This window comes from Musa acuminata, chromosome BXJ2-5, assembly GCF_036884655.1.
Source record: "Musa acuminata AAA Group cultivar baxijiao chromosome BXJ2-5, Cavendish_Baxijiao_AAA, whole genome shotgun sequence".
NCBI classification, from domain to species: domain Eukaryota; kingdom Viridiplantae; phylum Streptophyta; class Magnoliopsida; order Zingiberales; family Musaceae; genus Musa; species Musa acuminata.
The window spans coordinates 44,432,880-44,447,849 of NC_088342.1; the positions used below are offsets into that span (position 1 = coordinate 44,432,880).

General features: G+C 37.5%; 2 protein-coding genes across 7 annotated transcripts; one reads left to right on the forward strand and one right to left on the reverse strand.

The window, feature by feature from the left end:
* Nucleotides 1-364: 364 nt before the first annotated feature.
* Nucleotides 365-3,697, forward strand: LOC135612938 (plant intracellular Ras-group-related LRR protein 4-like). 3 transcript variants are annotated; one of them, XM_065109780.1, is made up of 4 exons: nucleotides 365-1,689; nucleotides 2,081-2,994; nucleotides 3,078-3,233; nucleotides 3,343-3,697. In XM_065109780.1, the coding sequence occupies exons 1-3, from the start codon at nucleotides 1,086-1,088 to the stop codon at nucleotides 3,213-3,215; spliced, it is 1,656 nt and encodes a 551-aa protein (XP_064965852.1). In that variant the 5' UTR covers nucleotides 365-1,085; the 3' UTR covers nucleotides 3,216-3,233; nucleotides 3,343-3,697. The 3 variants fall into 3 exon arrangements, with proteins under 3 accessions (XP_064965852.1, XP_064965854.1, XP_064965853.1); XM_065109782.1 differs by having other exon boundaries at nucleotides 3,364-3,697; XM_065109781.1 differs by having other exon boundaries at nucleotides 411-1,689; nucleotides 3,078-3,446.
* Nucleotides 3,698-9,685: 5,988 nt separating this feature from the next.
* Nucleotides 9,686-14,703, reverse strand: LOC103985386 (OVARIAN TUMOR DOMAIN-containing deubiquitinating enzyme 4). 4 transcript variants are annotated; one of them, XM_065109786.1, is made up of 10 exons: nucleotides 14,630-14,703; nucleotides 14,219-14,283; nucleotides 13,657-14,082; nucleotides 12,130-12,615; nucleotides 11,899-12,045; nucleotides 11,650-11,771; nucleotides 11,452-11,492; nucleotides 11,121-11,219; nucleotides 10,490-10,695; nucleotides 9,686-10,044 (listed from the first exon to the last, which is right to left on the reverse strand). In XM_065109786.1, the coding sequence occupies exons 4-9, from the start codon at nucleotides 12,395-12,397 to the stop codon at nucleotides 10,524-10,526; spliced, it is 849 nt and encodes a 282-aa protein (XP_064965858.1). In that variant the 5' UTR covers nucleotides 12,398-12,615; nucleotides 13,657-14,082; nucleotides 14,219-14,283; nucleotides 14,630-14,703; the 3' UTR covers nucleotides 9,686-10,044; nucleotides 10,490-10,523. The 4 variants fall into 4 exon arrangements, with proteins under 4 accessions (XP_064965858.1, XP_018682329.1, XP_064965856.1 ...); XM_018826784.2 differs by having other exon boundaries at nucleotides 11,899-12,615; nucleotides 13,803-14,082; nucleotides 14,630-14,702; XM_065109784.1 differs by having other exon boundaries at nucleotides 11,899-12,615; nucleotides 14,630-14,702.
* Between the last annotated feature and the right edge of the window lie 267 nt (nucleotides 14,704-14,970).

Consider the following 14,970-nt stretch of genomic DNA (forward strand, 5'->3'; position numbering starts at 1 on the left):
GAGCTCTGTCTCCCTCCTTTCACTGGATTACACTTGGATATACTTCTTTTTGTTGTATCAGACATGAACAAGAAGACATTTGATGAATGTTTAGTGTGATGAACAACTGATAACACTTGCAGCAATCCTTGTTCTTACCTACACATGATGAATGAAGGTGTTTTAGAACTTTGTTGGCTTCTACAGATGCAAGCAAAGCAAAAGGAGTAAGGGAAGGGGATAAGATCACAGAGAAAAGAAGTTATAATAGACCACAAGGCATGTTGGTGGATCCATGACAGTGGAGGGACCACCCCACGCTGCTTGCCTTCCCTCCCATGTTGCCCATCTTTAATGGCTTCTCTCTCTGTCACTTTCTTAGCAACAGAGAGAGAGAGATAGAGATTTGTACTGCTTTCCTTATGGCCCAGTAAGTGCTGTTTTCTCTTCTTAAATCTTTTTTATAGCAGTGCTGTGCGCAAGGAAACCGCCCCTCATCTGAAGCAAAATCCTGTAGAGGGAGAGGGACAGAGAGAGAGAGAGAGAGAGAGAGATTTGTAATAAAGATCGCAAATTTTTCTTGTTGTCTCTTGGTTCGATAAGCGCTGCCGTCCCTCTCTCTTTCTTTGCGTGTTCGTGATTGATATGTTTCTGTCCTCTTAAAGGCAGAGTACCGTGCGGGGGTCTTCTTGATTGATGGTATTCCATCGAAAGATGGGTGAGTTTGTAGATCGTTTGATGCACGAGATGGGATCTTGCTTGCTTCATGATTTGAGGCGCCAGATGAGTCTTTGAGGGTGGCTTCCAAGATACGGTTGCAAGTGTTGAGCTATCAGAGATTTCGTGGATTTTCTTCGTTACCGGGCCGTTGTGCTCAAATTGGCAACTTTATTGAGTTTAGGTGGAGAAGATGATCCGTTGGCTTCCTTTTTCTCCCTTCTTGTCTGAGAAATGTTCCAGAAATGTGAAGAATCTCGTGAGGTTTGGTTACAGATCTCTTTTCTGATGTGGATTTCTGCTTGTGAACCCGTGGGTGATATCCTTTTCTCCTATCTAAGCTCTCCAAAGGTTCCTCCTAATCTGGTTTTCTAAAGGTTTCCCGAGAAATGGGTCCGTCGTTGCATTCCGTCGACAGTGTTGTCGAAGAGATCATGAGACTCCACCGATCTCTTCCGGCAAGGCCAGGGATAGATGAGGTTGAAGCTGCGATGGCGTTGGTTCACAATGTGGACAAGGAGGAGCAGGGCCGCATCGATGCTATTCTGAACCAGAATAAGGCGTCCGAGGTCCCTGAAGAGCTCTTCTTTGTGCTGCAAGAAATGCAGAAGAACTTAGTGTACTATCAGAGCAAAGAACAGAAGAGGGAGGCTCTTAAGTTGCTTGATCTAGAGAACATCCATGTGTTGTTTGATGAGTTGATCCAGAGAGCATCCGGCTGTCTCCCTTCGAGCTCGAATGCATCATCTCTGTCGGTCCCTACACCTTCAGTTACAGATAGCAAGGTCAATTCTAAGACTCCGACAAGTTATTCAACTAGTGTTTCATCTGCGTTCTACTCAGAGAAAGAGGTTGGTAGGAGCACTGATTGGGTTTCTAAAGATGACAGTTTCCTGAAAAAGCCAAGGTCGCATGTAGATGGAATCAGTAGTAACACCCACCTGTCCAGAGGATTGGTCCCGAACTCAACAACTAGGCAAGAAGTTACTTCTGGTAAGTTATTATGGTTTGTATGCTTTTCTGCTCTTGTTACAAAGATTAGTGCAATATTGAAATGTTTAATACTTTTCTTTAGAAAATTTGGAATGGAGAAATGTAGATTCGAGTATAAGAATGTTCACAGAGCAGTATTTAGGTATGGCTTGTTGATGTTGTTGTAATGGCATTCAATGACTCGAACAGATTTCAATCATTTAGAAGAGAGATAGACAATTAATCGTGTATATCTCTCTTCTAACAAAACCTTGGTAAAAAATTGTTAAAACGGTTTATGTCAGCTCTAGCAAAAGCTTAATAACAGAACAGAAGTAGTCATGTATATGTCTATGGGTTGAAGAATTTACTGTTAGTTGTGTTTGTTACTTATTCTTGATGTATTGTGCAGGAGAAGAAAGTGGAAAACTGAACCTCATTAAACTAGCTAGCTTGATTGAGGTCTCTGCAAAGAAAGGCACTCGTGACCTCAACCTTCAGAATAAGCTGATGGATCAAATAGATTGGTTACCTGATTCAATTGGGAAGCTCTCTTCTCTTATTACTCTTGATCTTTCAGAAAACCGAATTGTTGTCTTGCCTACTACAATGGGTGCTCTTTCTTCATTAACAAAATTGGACCTTCATTCAAATAGGATTGCTCAGCTTCCTGATTCTATTGGAGATCTCCACCGTCTGCTGTTTCTAGATCTGAGGGGGAATCAATTAACATCATTGCCATCTACATTTTGTAAATTAGTTCATCTTGAGGAACTTGACTTGAGCTCAAACCAGATTTCCTCACTGCCAGATGCAATTGGGAGTCTTGTACGGTTGAAGAAACTGAATGTCGAAACAAATGATATTGAGGAGCTGCCACACAGTATTGGTAATTGTGTTGTGCTTGCTGAGCTTCGAGCAGATTATAATCGTTTGAAAGGCCTTCCAGAAGCCGTTGGAAGACTAGAATCTTTGGAGGTTCTCTCTGTTCGCTACAACAATATCAAAGGACTTCCAACTACAATGGCATCTTTATCAAAGTTGAAGGAGCTTGATGTTAGTTTTAATGAGCTTGAGTCAATTCCTGAGAGCTTGTGCCTTGCAACTTCTCTGATCAAGCTAAACATAGGAAATAATTTTGCCGATTTACAATCTCTCCCACGCTCGATTGGCAATCTTGAGTTGCTTGAGGAATTAGACATCAGCAACAACCAGATTAGGGTCCTTCCTGACTCTTTTGGGATGTTGTCACAGCTTCGTGTGCTTCATGCAGAAGAGAACCCCTTGGAAATGCCTCCAAGACATATAACTGAAATGGGTGCACAAGTAAGTATTTTTCTGTCATTTTCAATGATTCTCCAATAATTTTCACTTCGCTGCTATTAACAATTTTTTCTGGTTTTTTGAAGGCTGTTGTGCAGTACATGGCTGAATATATTGCAAAAAGGGATATTAAGGTACTACCTTTAAAGTCTAAGATGAGCTGGGCTCAGTTCTGCTTTTTTTCAAGGCCTAACAAAAGAAAGCATGATGGCTCTGACCTGTAAACTGATTATAGATTTCAGGTAACTGAAATTGCATGTTCTATTGGATGGATAATCAGTTACCTTATATTTTGTCATTAGTCATCTTTAGCTTTTATTGTAGATTATGAATCCAACAAATGATTCTCAGGTAGCATTTTATCCAATGTAGACACATAATTACGATGCACAGCTGCAAACAGTCTTACCCATCCAGACTCATGTAACAAAGGTCTCCAGGATGTGGTTTTACTATGATTTCTGGAAGTTGGTGTATCCTGATGATCCTCTGCTATCTAGGTCTGTTGTTTTACTTGTATTTCTCATCTCTTTGTATCTGTAAAAGGCATGACTAATACTTCTTGCAGGACATAGAGAAAAAAAATACTGAACAAATTCTTTATATCTTCTTGTAATTATCTCTTCAGATTGTAGTGCAGATTTATCTTTTTTTGAACTCAACTGACTAGTCAGTTCTTTCAATATCACTAAATTGTTTCCATTTACAGTATGTGTTTCTTCTTTTTTGGTTCTGTGCATCGACCACTGGGAAAACATGTGAGGAGTGTCATAAAGAAGCAGGTGCCAAACTTGGTTAGTCATAAAAGATAAATAAGTCTTAAACCTAGCTATTATTGAACAAGTCTTCTCTACTAAGAGAGCAGAAAGTCGAGAATATTGCTTGATGATTGTGTGTTTGTAACTTATCCTACTTAGCCTTTACAGAATTCTTGGGATAGCTTAACACGTATTCTGTGACTGGGCAATACATGTATGAGCTAGTAGACAAATCTGGAGGAGTATGACCATATGGATGCTTGAGAAAAATAAGAAGAATTCATTTTTGATAACCAAGGTTTGAATGATTGTGGGACATACATAAAGTTGAGGCACCCTAACACTTTCTGTAACTCCCATTTGGATCAGGCATCGAGTTGTAAGTTCAATAATTAAGTTACTGGTGACAAGCATGCAAGTTAAATAATATATAACATATTGAATCTTATATCAGAGTGTTAGTCCAATGTATACTGCAGATATGTCGCTAGTGGACTGCTAAGCAAGGTAAATCTCGATCCAGCATTCCATGTCAGTTGAATGATCAAAATGAGCATCATTGTAGGTACACATTTGTGTGATTTATTTATGTGTGTGCATCATGTGGCTATATTGTTTGCATGTATAAACCTATTAATCAAGCTTTTTATAGTAAACTATTTTCTGTTCTTATCAGTTTAGTTTGGATATTAGCCAGATAGAGAAATGCACCTTAGTTTGTCATGGAGATACAACTGCATGCTTTGCTGTCATTATGATTCAAAATAAAAGCCAAAGCTGCTTCAGTTTGTCATGGCAACTTCTCTACTTGAACACTAGCTTGTAAATTCTTAGACTTTTGTGAAACTAATACCATCCAATCATTCCGACTCTATCATTGGTTTAAACCTTGCAGACTTTTCAGTATTAATATTGACTGTTAACTACTACATTTAGTGGTCTATTATGTGAAGTTTCCAAGGATGAAAGATAAGATATAATAGTTATTAGTTTTGACCATGATAGTTGACTGAACTAAGTAAAATCTATCCAGCTGTAGCACTAGCAAAATCATTCTAGATTCTTTTACCATTTCCATTCAGTGCCAATTCTGTTGATTTTTGTAGAAACTAGAGTCATAAAAGGTTGTTTTTGGATTTAGTTTCCTTCTGATTATGACTGATGTTGTGTTGAGATGCTAAACATGATTGTTACTCTTTTTGCCGTCAACTTAATGATTGGAAAATGTTTGTCCACAAAGATTCTGTAATGTCCAGAATCCAGATTTAGTTGGCGTTCATCATGAATTGATATAGGCTTCTCGAATTTCTTAGGAGTTTCTGTATGAAAAAAATTGCCATTGCATTGCTAGTAATTAATGATATTTTTTGTTTCTATTCTTTCTTTTCTTCCGGATATAACATCTAGACACATTTGTGCATATGTATTTGTGGTTCTTATTTGAGCACAATTAATCTGCTGTTTCAAGCATAAACTATTTTCTTCATCACAGTGGACATCAACCAAGTCCAAACCTTGCTTGCTCTTTCTACTTCTTTAGGTGCCAGTTATCGGCACCAAGCATCTGTTTGCAACTTTCTCCCCACATTTCACTTGGATCAGACAATGTTTCTCGACTCAGTGGTTTGTCTCAATCATTCTTTGTGTCAACTTATTGAAGAAATAGGGTTTAAGTCAGACTCTCTTGTCTGATCATTTAAGCAGTCTCTTCATAAAATTTTATGGCATTAAAAGAACACCGAAATGTGTCGTGGTTGATGGATGGTTAAGATCACACTTATTATGTTCTTATATCGGTCACAGGTTTAACGAGGACATGGTCACCTATTGAGGTGAGATTTCTTGCTCTCTTTTTCTTCCTCATTCCATTATTACTCTTCTTAGGTTCCTGATATTAATGGTCCCTTCTGTTTTCCGAGCCAAGATTATTTTCTATCGATCCTTTCGGGCTCTTTTGCGACGATTTTGTTCAGAGTTTGTGTACGCAATCACCATATATATTTAGTCTTGGATTTGCATAGTTGTGGCTTTCCCTGATTCATTTGTATGCTTTCATCCAAGTGTTTGTTGCTTGTATCTTCAAACTCATCCTACTCTTTATTTTCTTGCATCTTTTAATCCGAGCACGAAAAGCTTACTATGTAATATAGTATAAGTTTCATATCGGCCATGCGCTTGTATGTTTCTTAGTGCAAATATTACAATCATGTTTTTTGGTGGCATCTCGAATGCTCTTGGTTGTTAGGAATGATAATTTCTTAAGGTACATAGATAATCCGATTTGGATCAGGATTAACCAAGTATTAGCAATGATAATTATTACGACAGACACCATCTGATCCGATGGCAGATGACTCTGTGGTAATGGACGATGACAATGTTGGAGGTTACGGATGATTGTTATGGATAAGAAGAGTAACAACGAGATGAGGGTCGCTCTGCACCTACGTCTACATTGATGTAGTCGTCGAGCGCAACTTAACATTTGCATCGACGACTCTTTCATCGCTTGACACATAAAGTCGATACCGACATAGATATAGAGCGATGAAAGGGTCGCTTGGCAACTGCATCGACACAGATACAAAACTGACTCTCATCTCTTGTCATCAATCTTCTCATTCATAATAATCATCTGTGATCTCTAGCGACATCATCATTTGTCAACATCAATTGGAACATTAAAATTATATTTTTATTATTTATTTTCATATTTTTGTTGATAAAATCAATGACGTTAAGATAAATGGACTAAGATATTTCACTTGTGTAATTATAGGATGTCAATATAATTTTTTAAAATATAGGGATCGAAATACTAAAGATAACTAAATATAGAGGGTAATTTATAATTAACATGAAATATAAGAATCACCAATAAATTATACTAATCCAGATGCTGGTACGTGGATAACTTGATGGCATGTATTACTTTACCGGATAGTTTTACACGTCAATCAAGTGATTATCATGTAATAACGTTGACTCATGGTCAACGTTTCAATGGATATGCCAAAGTGATTATCATGTAATAACGTTGACTCATGGTCAACGTTCCAATGAATATGGCAACTGAGAATTCCTGACGTCAAAATGCGATTCGATTACGCATCTTGACGATTCACTAATGATCCATAATTTTGCATAATTCATTATAAAATGTCATGTGCCCTTAATTTTCTATAAAAAAAAATATATTTTTTAATTTTGAATTCTTGGAATCTTCGCCTAATATAAAGCATCATAGTGGTTTTTACAGAAGACCCAATATAATTTTTACATAACATCCTATGGAATCTCATATAAGCTCAAAGGTTAGACCACGAGGCATTAATCTATCGTACAATTATAATCGGAGATGTCAATGGAAAGAGGTGGGAGCGAGGAGTCCTTTTGGACGTCATCCTCGTCTCTTCTCTCATTCATCATCCTCATCTCATTCTCCGTTTAGATGAGACAAGAGCGGGGATGGACAATCCTCATGGGGGTGAAGAATCGATGAATTCTTCATATTATTCTAATTAATTTATTTTATTTTTTTTAAAAAATTATTATCAAAATTAATTAACAAACTAAAATTTATAAACAATAACAATAATATTTATACATTTTACAATTCATAATAATATTAAAATATAATCATAATCAAATAAATACAAATATATTCAAATAAATCTATGATGAAATATTTTATTTTTTTATTATTTTAAATATATTAAAAAATAAAATTCAAGATTGATTTAATGATTAACGTTGGAATATTAAAGTTATATGTATCAAGTTCAATTCTCAAATATGTATTTTTTTTATTATTTATATTATTATAAATAAATATTTTATATAATATAATATAAATGGGATGGCGACGGGGAGTGCTCTTCCTATCCCCACTCACTAGAAATATCCGCGAGCATATAATTGACACTCTTAGCTACAGTCTGAATTAACAGTAGCAGTAAAGTAAGAATTCAACCCATCCAAGAATACTCGTGAAAACAGGACAGTCAAAACCGGTCTCCTATAAAACCTACATAAAGGATGATCATCTCAACTATTTTATCCGTGTGTAATGTTGTCACTGTAATCTTTATCTTCTTTATGCAGATGACATCTTTGATACGTATAAAATCTGTAATATATTATACAATATAAAAAAAAATTAATTAAAATTAAATAATAATATATCAAATTTATGACGTGTACCTTTAGAAAGAATTTTATCATATTTGTAAGAGAACTAGACTCTTACAAAATCATTATCGATCTATACGGAGAACTAAACTCTCAGTTCTTCTTTTATCTTTTCACAGGACCACTTAATTAATGAATTAGAGATAAGAAAGATAAGAGATAAACCGTAATCTCTCAAAGATTGTCATGGTTTAGTCCCTAAAAGATATTATTTATATATAAGTGAGAGCAGTCGGTTTAAAATAAATCATTAGGAGAGTTTCTCCCATCAAAACATCTTATAAGGAATTCTACTATAATATGAACTTCTTTTTTATCGACTAATAATCTTCATCCGAATTTAATCAGTTCTATAATATATATTATTCAATTAGAAAAGACTCACATACTGATTTCCAGTTGACAATGCTGCACTAATCAAGCTGGTTGTGTGTTCTTTCTGACACATCACGCAATCTATGTCGCTCAAATAACTATAGACCGGCAGTCGTCTCCATACAATGGATCAAACTTCCATGACGCTGCTGCAAGGTCTCTTGATTTCATGTTTGGATGGGAAGCTGTCAACAGCACTACACATTGATGATGGTCACAAAGGCAATGAGACAGCAACAATGGCCTGCACAGGTTAATGGATCCATTGACTCGAGGAGACTTTCCATCAAGCATGAGAACCATCGTCAAGAATCGTTTGCCGGAGTTCACAAAGAACCAGTCGGAGATGCCGAAAGCATCATTCGATTTCACTGGGATCAATTACTCCACCACTCTCTACTCTTTCGACGACGCCGAACCAAACTTCCATGCCTTTCGAACAGGTATTTTTGGCTACAGATCTTTCCGCAATAAACTGCACGATAACACAGAGGATTCCTGTGATTCTTTTAGCATCACTTGCTACAGGACTGAGAGAGAACTCCTGCTCTATGCAAAGACCATGCACAGCAATCCGGTCATATACATCACTGAGAATGCTAAGCTGGATGGACTCTTCAAGCTTCGTCTTCCATTGGTGTCACGGAACGAGTGCTTGCCCTTCCAGCGGTCATGTAGGGGTCGATGAGTTCGACGACGAGAGGGTGTCACTTGAGGATGCACTGAAGGAAAGAATGCTTCCCAAAGATGGACTACAGAGATGGATTGAGGAGACACCCAAAGAGATCTGCTATTTGGTTTACCAAGTTCCTCAAAAGATAGAGAATTAATTCTCAAGAACAACCCTTCATTTTCTCATTACATCAGAGTGAAGAAATTGCTCAAGAACAACTACTCGATCAACTTAAGTTGATTGTTGTGTGACAAATCTTCTTGGTAATCATACACTGCTTGAATTGAGAAAACTCTATACCCAATTGGAAGAATATATCTGAGAGTGAGGAAAAAAAATTGAACTACTTTTTGCTTGCTCAACCGAAACAAAATGCGACTCCGACGAACGGATTGGATTATATACAGAAGATGAATTACTAGGAACGAGTGAAAAGGAATGAGGAAAACCTGGGGATGCATGAAAAGGTTCTGAATCAGGATAGATAAATTGGAAACAAGAACGAATCAGGATAGATAAATTGGATGAGTTTGCAATCACACAGCATGTTATCTAACCAGAGATGATATAGCAACTATATTTCATAGGCATCAAAATAACCAAATGAATCTCTTTGAAATCATAAAAAAATTCAGGTTAGTATTAAGAATAAAATGCATTCATAGCTGGTAAAGCAGGCATTTATATCTTTGTAACGTGAATTAATACGAGCTGTGATAACTTGATTCAAGTAAGTGATGTCTAGAGTGGGCACCATTATTAGTGCATGCACTAGAAAGTGTAAGATAACTTAGAAAACGAAAAGAAAAGACGAACACATAATTTGACAATCTCACGGTTCCCATTGAATGAAAATTTGAAGAGCAAATCCTGGGTTTCATATCTGTAAACAGCATATCACATATGTAGATCATCGGTTATGCAAGTTCTTCCTCGTGGGTTGATCTTCCTTTCAGCATGAAGTGTTGAGCTGGTGTCCCAACATAATGCTGGGACATTTGGGCTCAAATTTCCCCAGGCAGCAAGTCCATCTGCCCATTGAACGGGTGCCACAATCTGTAAAATAGAACAATAACTTCTTCAGATTTTTATCGCTAAATAGAGAAAGAAAAAAGAAGCCTATTTTTATCAATCCAGTGGAAACAGCTTTAAAAGGTTTTTGCATGTCATTCGTCTTGCTACCATGAATGCTGACAAGTGAGGCATAAGTAACATTTTCCAGCTAAGGCCAACGATTTCAGGTGTTATCTAGGCAAAGGCAGTCAAGATATTTCATATAAAGTGGTTTAACTAGTAAAAGAATGTACTTTGTATAAAGACACTCAGAAAGATTGGTTGAATGTTTAGTGATAAATATATACATCATATCCATAATAGGTTAAAGTCAATGTTTCTGAACAGCTTTAACTATAACATAAACCAAGCACGCGTAGCAAGACATCATATTGCCTGGTCATTGTAAGAAGATTTATAAATGAAACTTAAAAAGCATATTACTTACCAACAACAGCATAAAAGGCACCATGTCCAAAAAGCTACAATCTAGATCTTGAACCTTTTCGTCCAGGAATTTGTAGGGCTTCGTAATGACCAAAGCCATGATAAAGAACACAAATTGGATCGTCCTTCCCATATTCTTGGCCATACTCTGCTATTGCTATTAAACCACCAGCATCCTCATCGAGCATATAAACTGTGATTGGCATTCTACAAAATAAAGAGTGTCTTATAGAGAGTTGTAGATTGCTGAAATACATCTAAAATCTCCAGATTGATCAATAGCACATCCATCAATAAGACAAGACCAACACCACAATTTGTTGTTTTCAAGATGCCTCTGAGTCATGAAAGGAAATTATAATGATAACTTTGTGTAGCAGTTACCTGACAGCCAATCTGATTTCAGATCATGAATGCATGGAAGAAAAGGGTGTATGCCATTTGTAATCTTAGTTCAATCATATACACAAAGGAAGCAGAACAAATAGCATAAAGGAAAGAAAAAAAAGGGGAGGATAGCAAAATTTTAATAAGAGCGGATAAGGCATATACAATATTGATATGGAAACATTTTGGAAATTGTTATGTGAAATTTCATGGAATTCAGAAAGGTAGATAACACAAGTACTTACTCAAGAACATGTGACGCCATGAATAATTCAGGCTCACCTCCCCATACATGTGGCTTCCTAATTGTAGATACATAAGTATCAAAGTCACCCTCAACAAACCTGCAACATGATTAGCTTAAAAATAACTCATGCTTGACTGCCAAAATTTTTCTCTTACTAAATATCTTTCTACCACTTATAATTGTGTCAATTCGCACTGAGATAGATACATTTGAGAGAATTTTTTGGAATTCCCAAAAGTTGAGATTGCTCTCCAAGTCAAATTATCAAGAGTGCAAGCTACCACCCAAACTGAATGATTTATGATTCTTATTTAGAAGCATCGGCTCACCATTCAGTCTCTGCTCGCCTCTTAACAAATTCATCAGCAACCTGGCCAGTTCATCGAATGAAACGAGAAGTTAAGAATATATTAGTTGGAACTGCTTGTGTGAGTAAGAAACAGCATCAACAAAAGTAGAATGTAAGCAATGTACTTCCAGAATAATGACAAATATACAACTGTAAGGTATACGCCCGGTGAACTTACCCTGGCCCTCAATTCATCTGCTAATTCTCTCTGAAGTTTCTCATCTGGCGGTAGCTTGCCAGACCTGAGACATGCCCCATGCATCACTGAACGGAATAAGCATCTTCCATCTCCTGGGATGCCTACAAGAATGACAAATTTGTTTAGGTAATTATCTGAGTGACCATGTCTGATATAATTATACTCGGGAACTTTACTAGTGCAGATATTTTATGAACTGCCTTAAAAAACAAAAAAGTCTTGTCTCACCAGTAATGGAATAATCAGTATAAATTTTTTTTCCATGAGAATATCCAGTGCTGTTTCCATCATTCTTGTTAGTTCTTCCCCTGGAAGGTTCAGCATATACTGGTCCTGAAGTCGTAAAGCACAAATAAAGCCCAAGCGAAGCGCCACCTGCTACCAATGGTAAGTTTCTAGTATTCCAAGAGACTCCCGAGAACTTCTCATGTGATGGCAAAGAAAGGCTCAAACTCATACTTCGACACCTTGTCGTTGATGCAAGACGAAATTTGCCCCCAGACAATCTCATTGAGGTGTCCATGTTTCGCTGAAGAATACTTCCTTTATGTTTGGAAAGAGTAAAAGAAGGAAATCTACATCTAGGTCTTCGAATATTAGTAGAGGAAGAACGAAAAGACTTGGATAATGACACAACTGTATGTCTTCGTTGGAACAGGCTGGAACGAGAGCATAGACTGCTGGAATTGGATCGGGTCAACCACAGAGGAGACATATAGCTAAACATCTATTTCCCAACACCTCCGTGCAAGATTGATGATTTCCAAAGTATATGAAATGTGAAACGCTAATATTATAAAGCTGTTGTTTTGGTTTGTGTGTGCTAATGAGAAACACACAAATGTCTCTACATATATATCATGGTTCAAAACTGCTTTATCTGGACATAGGCGCCATTAAAATAATTCAATATTTGTGGCCTTGTCCATGCACAGCTGCATCTACCTAATCACATCAAACAAAAATTGTTACTTTCTCAAGCAAAGATTACAGCTGCCCCCTACTTCTACTCTACGTAGGATACAAAGCAGCACAAACATATGCCTAGATTTATCTGCAAGACATTGTAATAAAATGATCTTCTAGGTGTTTGCATGAGAAATCAAGCACCATTGTCCAACGACTAGCAAATAATGGAACATATCCAGAGGGAAAGTGGAACATATCTTCAGCTCTATTTGCAACCTTTGCAATAAATGAGTAAAAGCAAATATGGTAATTACTTAGGGTCAATAAAAAGTCACAGCCAAATCATATGTTGTTGGCAAAACCATATTAAGCTAAAGCTTCATAATTTTGTGAGGCAAAATCATGTTTTTGGCACTCTAAGAAGACTAACATCCTGCATACAAACTACTGGAAGTAGCAGCGATACTAGTATCCTAGCCAGCACAGGAAGGGCAACATATCTATGTGCAGAACAAGAAATTGATCATTTTCATGTAACCCCACCATAAAGAATCTTGTATCTGAATTATAGCATACAAATCTTTGGCATTAAGAACTGTAAATGAAATAACAATCACCGACAGCCCTCAAATTGTCTCACTCAAAGACTTCCATTAATCAATCTGTGGGAACAGGAAAGCCCATTTGCAATCCCACTTGAAAGTTCCTTCTTTTTTTTTCCAGGTAATTTTCTGCTTTTGCCGACATTAATGCATGATAAAGAACTATATTTTATCCTTCGCTGAAATCAACCAACAAGAATTGTGACTAGGATTTTTTCTTTTTCCCTTCTTTTTGAATCTAGTACTCAGAATCAATCAAAATCAACTTTTGTCCGAACAATCCATAAAGATGGACATGCCAGAAATGTGATTTTTTTTGTTTTTGTCATCATATTGATATCAAACAAAAAGGTGGGAATATCATGTCACGAACTAAAAAATCCAGCAAAGAAACCGAGAAGTTGCGGCATTTATTTCCTAAAAATATCAGAGAAGGTTCTATAACAGAAAAAAGGAAGAAGAAAACCCGACTTACCACGGTAGATCTCGGTCCGGAAGGCGAGGATAATATTTGTTGGAAAGAGAGGAGATGGGAAGAGTCGATGTTATATGAGCAGAAGAAAAAGAAGAGATAGCCCAAGACGGGAAGGATGAGTGCAGAGGCGAGGGATGCTCCCGTACCTGAAGCCGCCTCTTGCGGAGCAGGGAAGGAAGCGATGGACGTGCCCTCTCGAGAGAGGGCTTCCTCGCGTGGCGATAGGGATCATCGAGGGTGGAGCCGCCACCAGGTGCGGTGGGTCCCGCACAGGTTCTCATCGCTCTGCCAAATCTGCCCCTCTCCAAAGAACCCATGAAAACTACGGCGACAGCAACGCTTGCCTCATCTCAAATCGGAATAGCTGATTCTTCTGCATTCTGGAAGTGCTGCTCCAAACAGGGGGCGACGCCCAGAAGCCACATTCTAACATCACATGATGATAACACAAGCAGGTTTGGCATGACAGATCAAAGGTCTAGAACAATCGCAGTCGGAGAAACTACTCATTTTTTGTTGTTCTTCTTGAAGTCAAACAAACACACAAGAACAAAGACCAAACCTTTGGTACCTACGCAAGGAAGCAAAGAGAATCTCCTTCGCTATGTTCGGTGTCAATGATCCATCCTAATAGCATCATTCAAATGACTCATTAACTTCATGACCTTCAATCACTGATCCAAAATACTGTTTAGATCTTACAAATTCGATATAGGGCTAAATTGGGGCGTCAGATTAATATCGCAATCAATTCAACGGAAGTAATAAATAATCCCCAGAAACATGAGGCAAACGATCCAAATTGGTTCTATTACTCGAATCGCCTCAGATCGCGACAAAACATCAAACCACGCATTGTAAGATTTCTCGAAACGAAGAAGAAGCAAACACGAATCGGATCAGAACACCCATCACATATCGCGGAATAACGAAACCTCAGGACAATAAATCGCACAAAAGAAAGTAAATATACCGTCAGTAAAGCCGCTTGTGGATCTCGATGGTGAACTCCCTTCTCCGTCACCTCTTCCTTCTCTCGCTCTCCTCCCTGTTCAAATGAAAGACGAGATCCGGAATGACAGAAACGCCACCTCCGTTCATCTCAATTACGACACTACCCTCACGTGATCTCACGTGGCTTCTAGCATTGATGAACACATAAATTTGTCGTTATGATTAATTGTAAGACGAAAAAAAGGCTCAGCAAACATTTCTTTTATTGCATTAAACTCGATCGCCAATCACATTCACGCGAACAATCCATTGCTCAGCTTTCAAGGAAGGAAATGGGAGTAGAAGAAACAAAGAGATACA

What these genes read in the sequence shown, in the direction of transcription:
- LOC135612938 (XM_065109780.1), top strand. Translation starts at nt 1,086, where the DNA reads ATGGGTCCGTCGTTGCATTCCGTCGACAGTGTTGTCGAAGAGATCATG. An exon ending in TAGGCAAGAAGTTACTTCTG is followed by an intron (nt 1,690 to 2,080) that starts GTAAGTTATTAT and finishes TGTATTGTGCAG; the next exon opens with GAGAAGAAAGTGGAAAACTG. An exon ending in TAACTGAAATGGGTGCACAA is followed by an intron (nt 2,995 to 3,077) that starts GTAAGTATTTTT and finishes GGTTTTTTGAAG; the next exon opens with GCTGTTGTGCAGTACATGGC.
- LOC103985386 (XM_018826784.2), bottom strand. Translation starts at nt 12,397, where the DNA reads ATGTTTAGCTATATGTCTCCTCTGTGGTTGACCCGATCCAATTCCAGC. An exon ending in CAGATGAATTGAGGGCCAGG is followed by an intron (nt 11,493 to 11,649) that starts GTAAGTTCACCG and finishes TGAACTGGCCAG; the next exon opens with GTTGCTGATGAATTTGTTAA. An exon ending in AGGCGAGCAGAGACTGAATG is followed by an intron (nt 11,220 to 11,451) that starts GTGAGCCGATGC and finishes ATCATGTTGCAG; the next exon opens with GTTTGTTGAGGGTGACTTTG.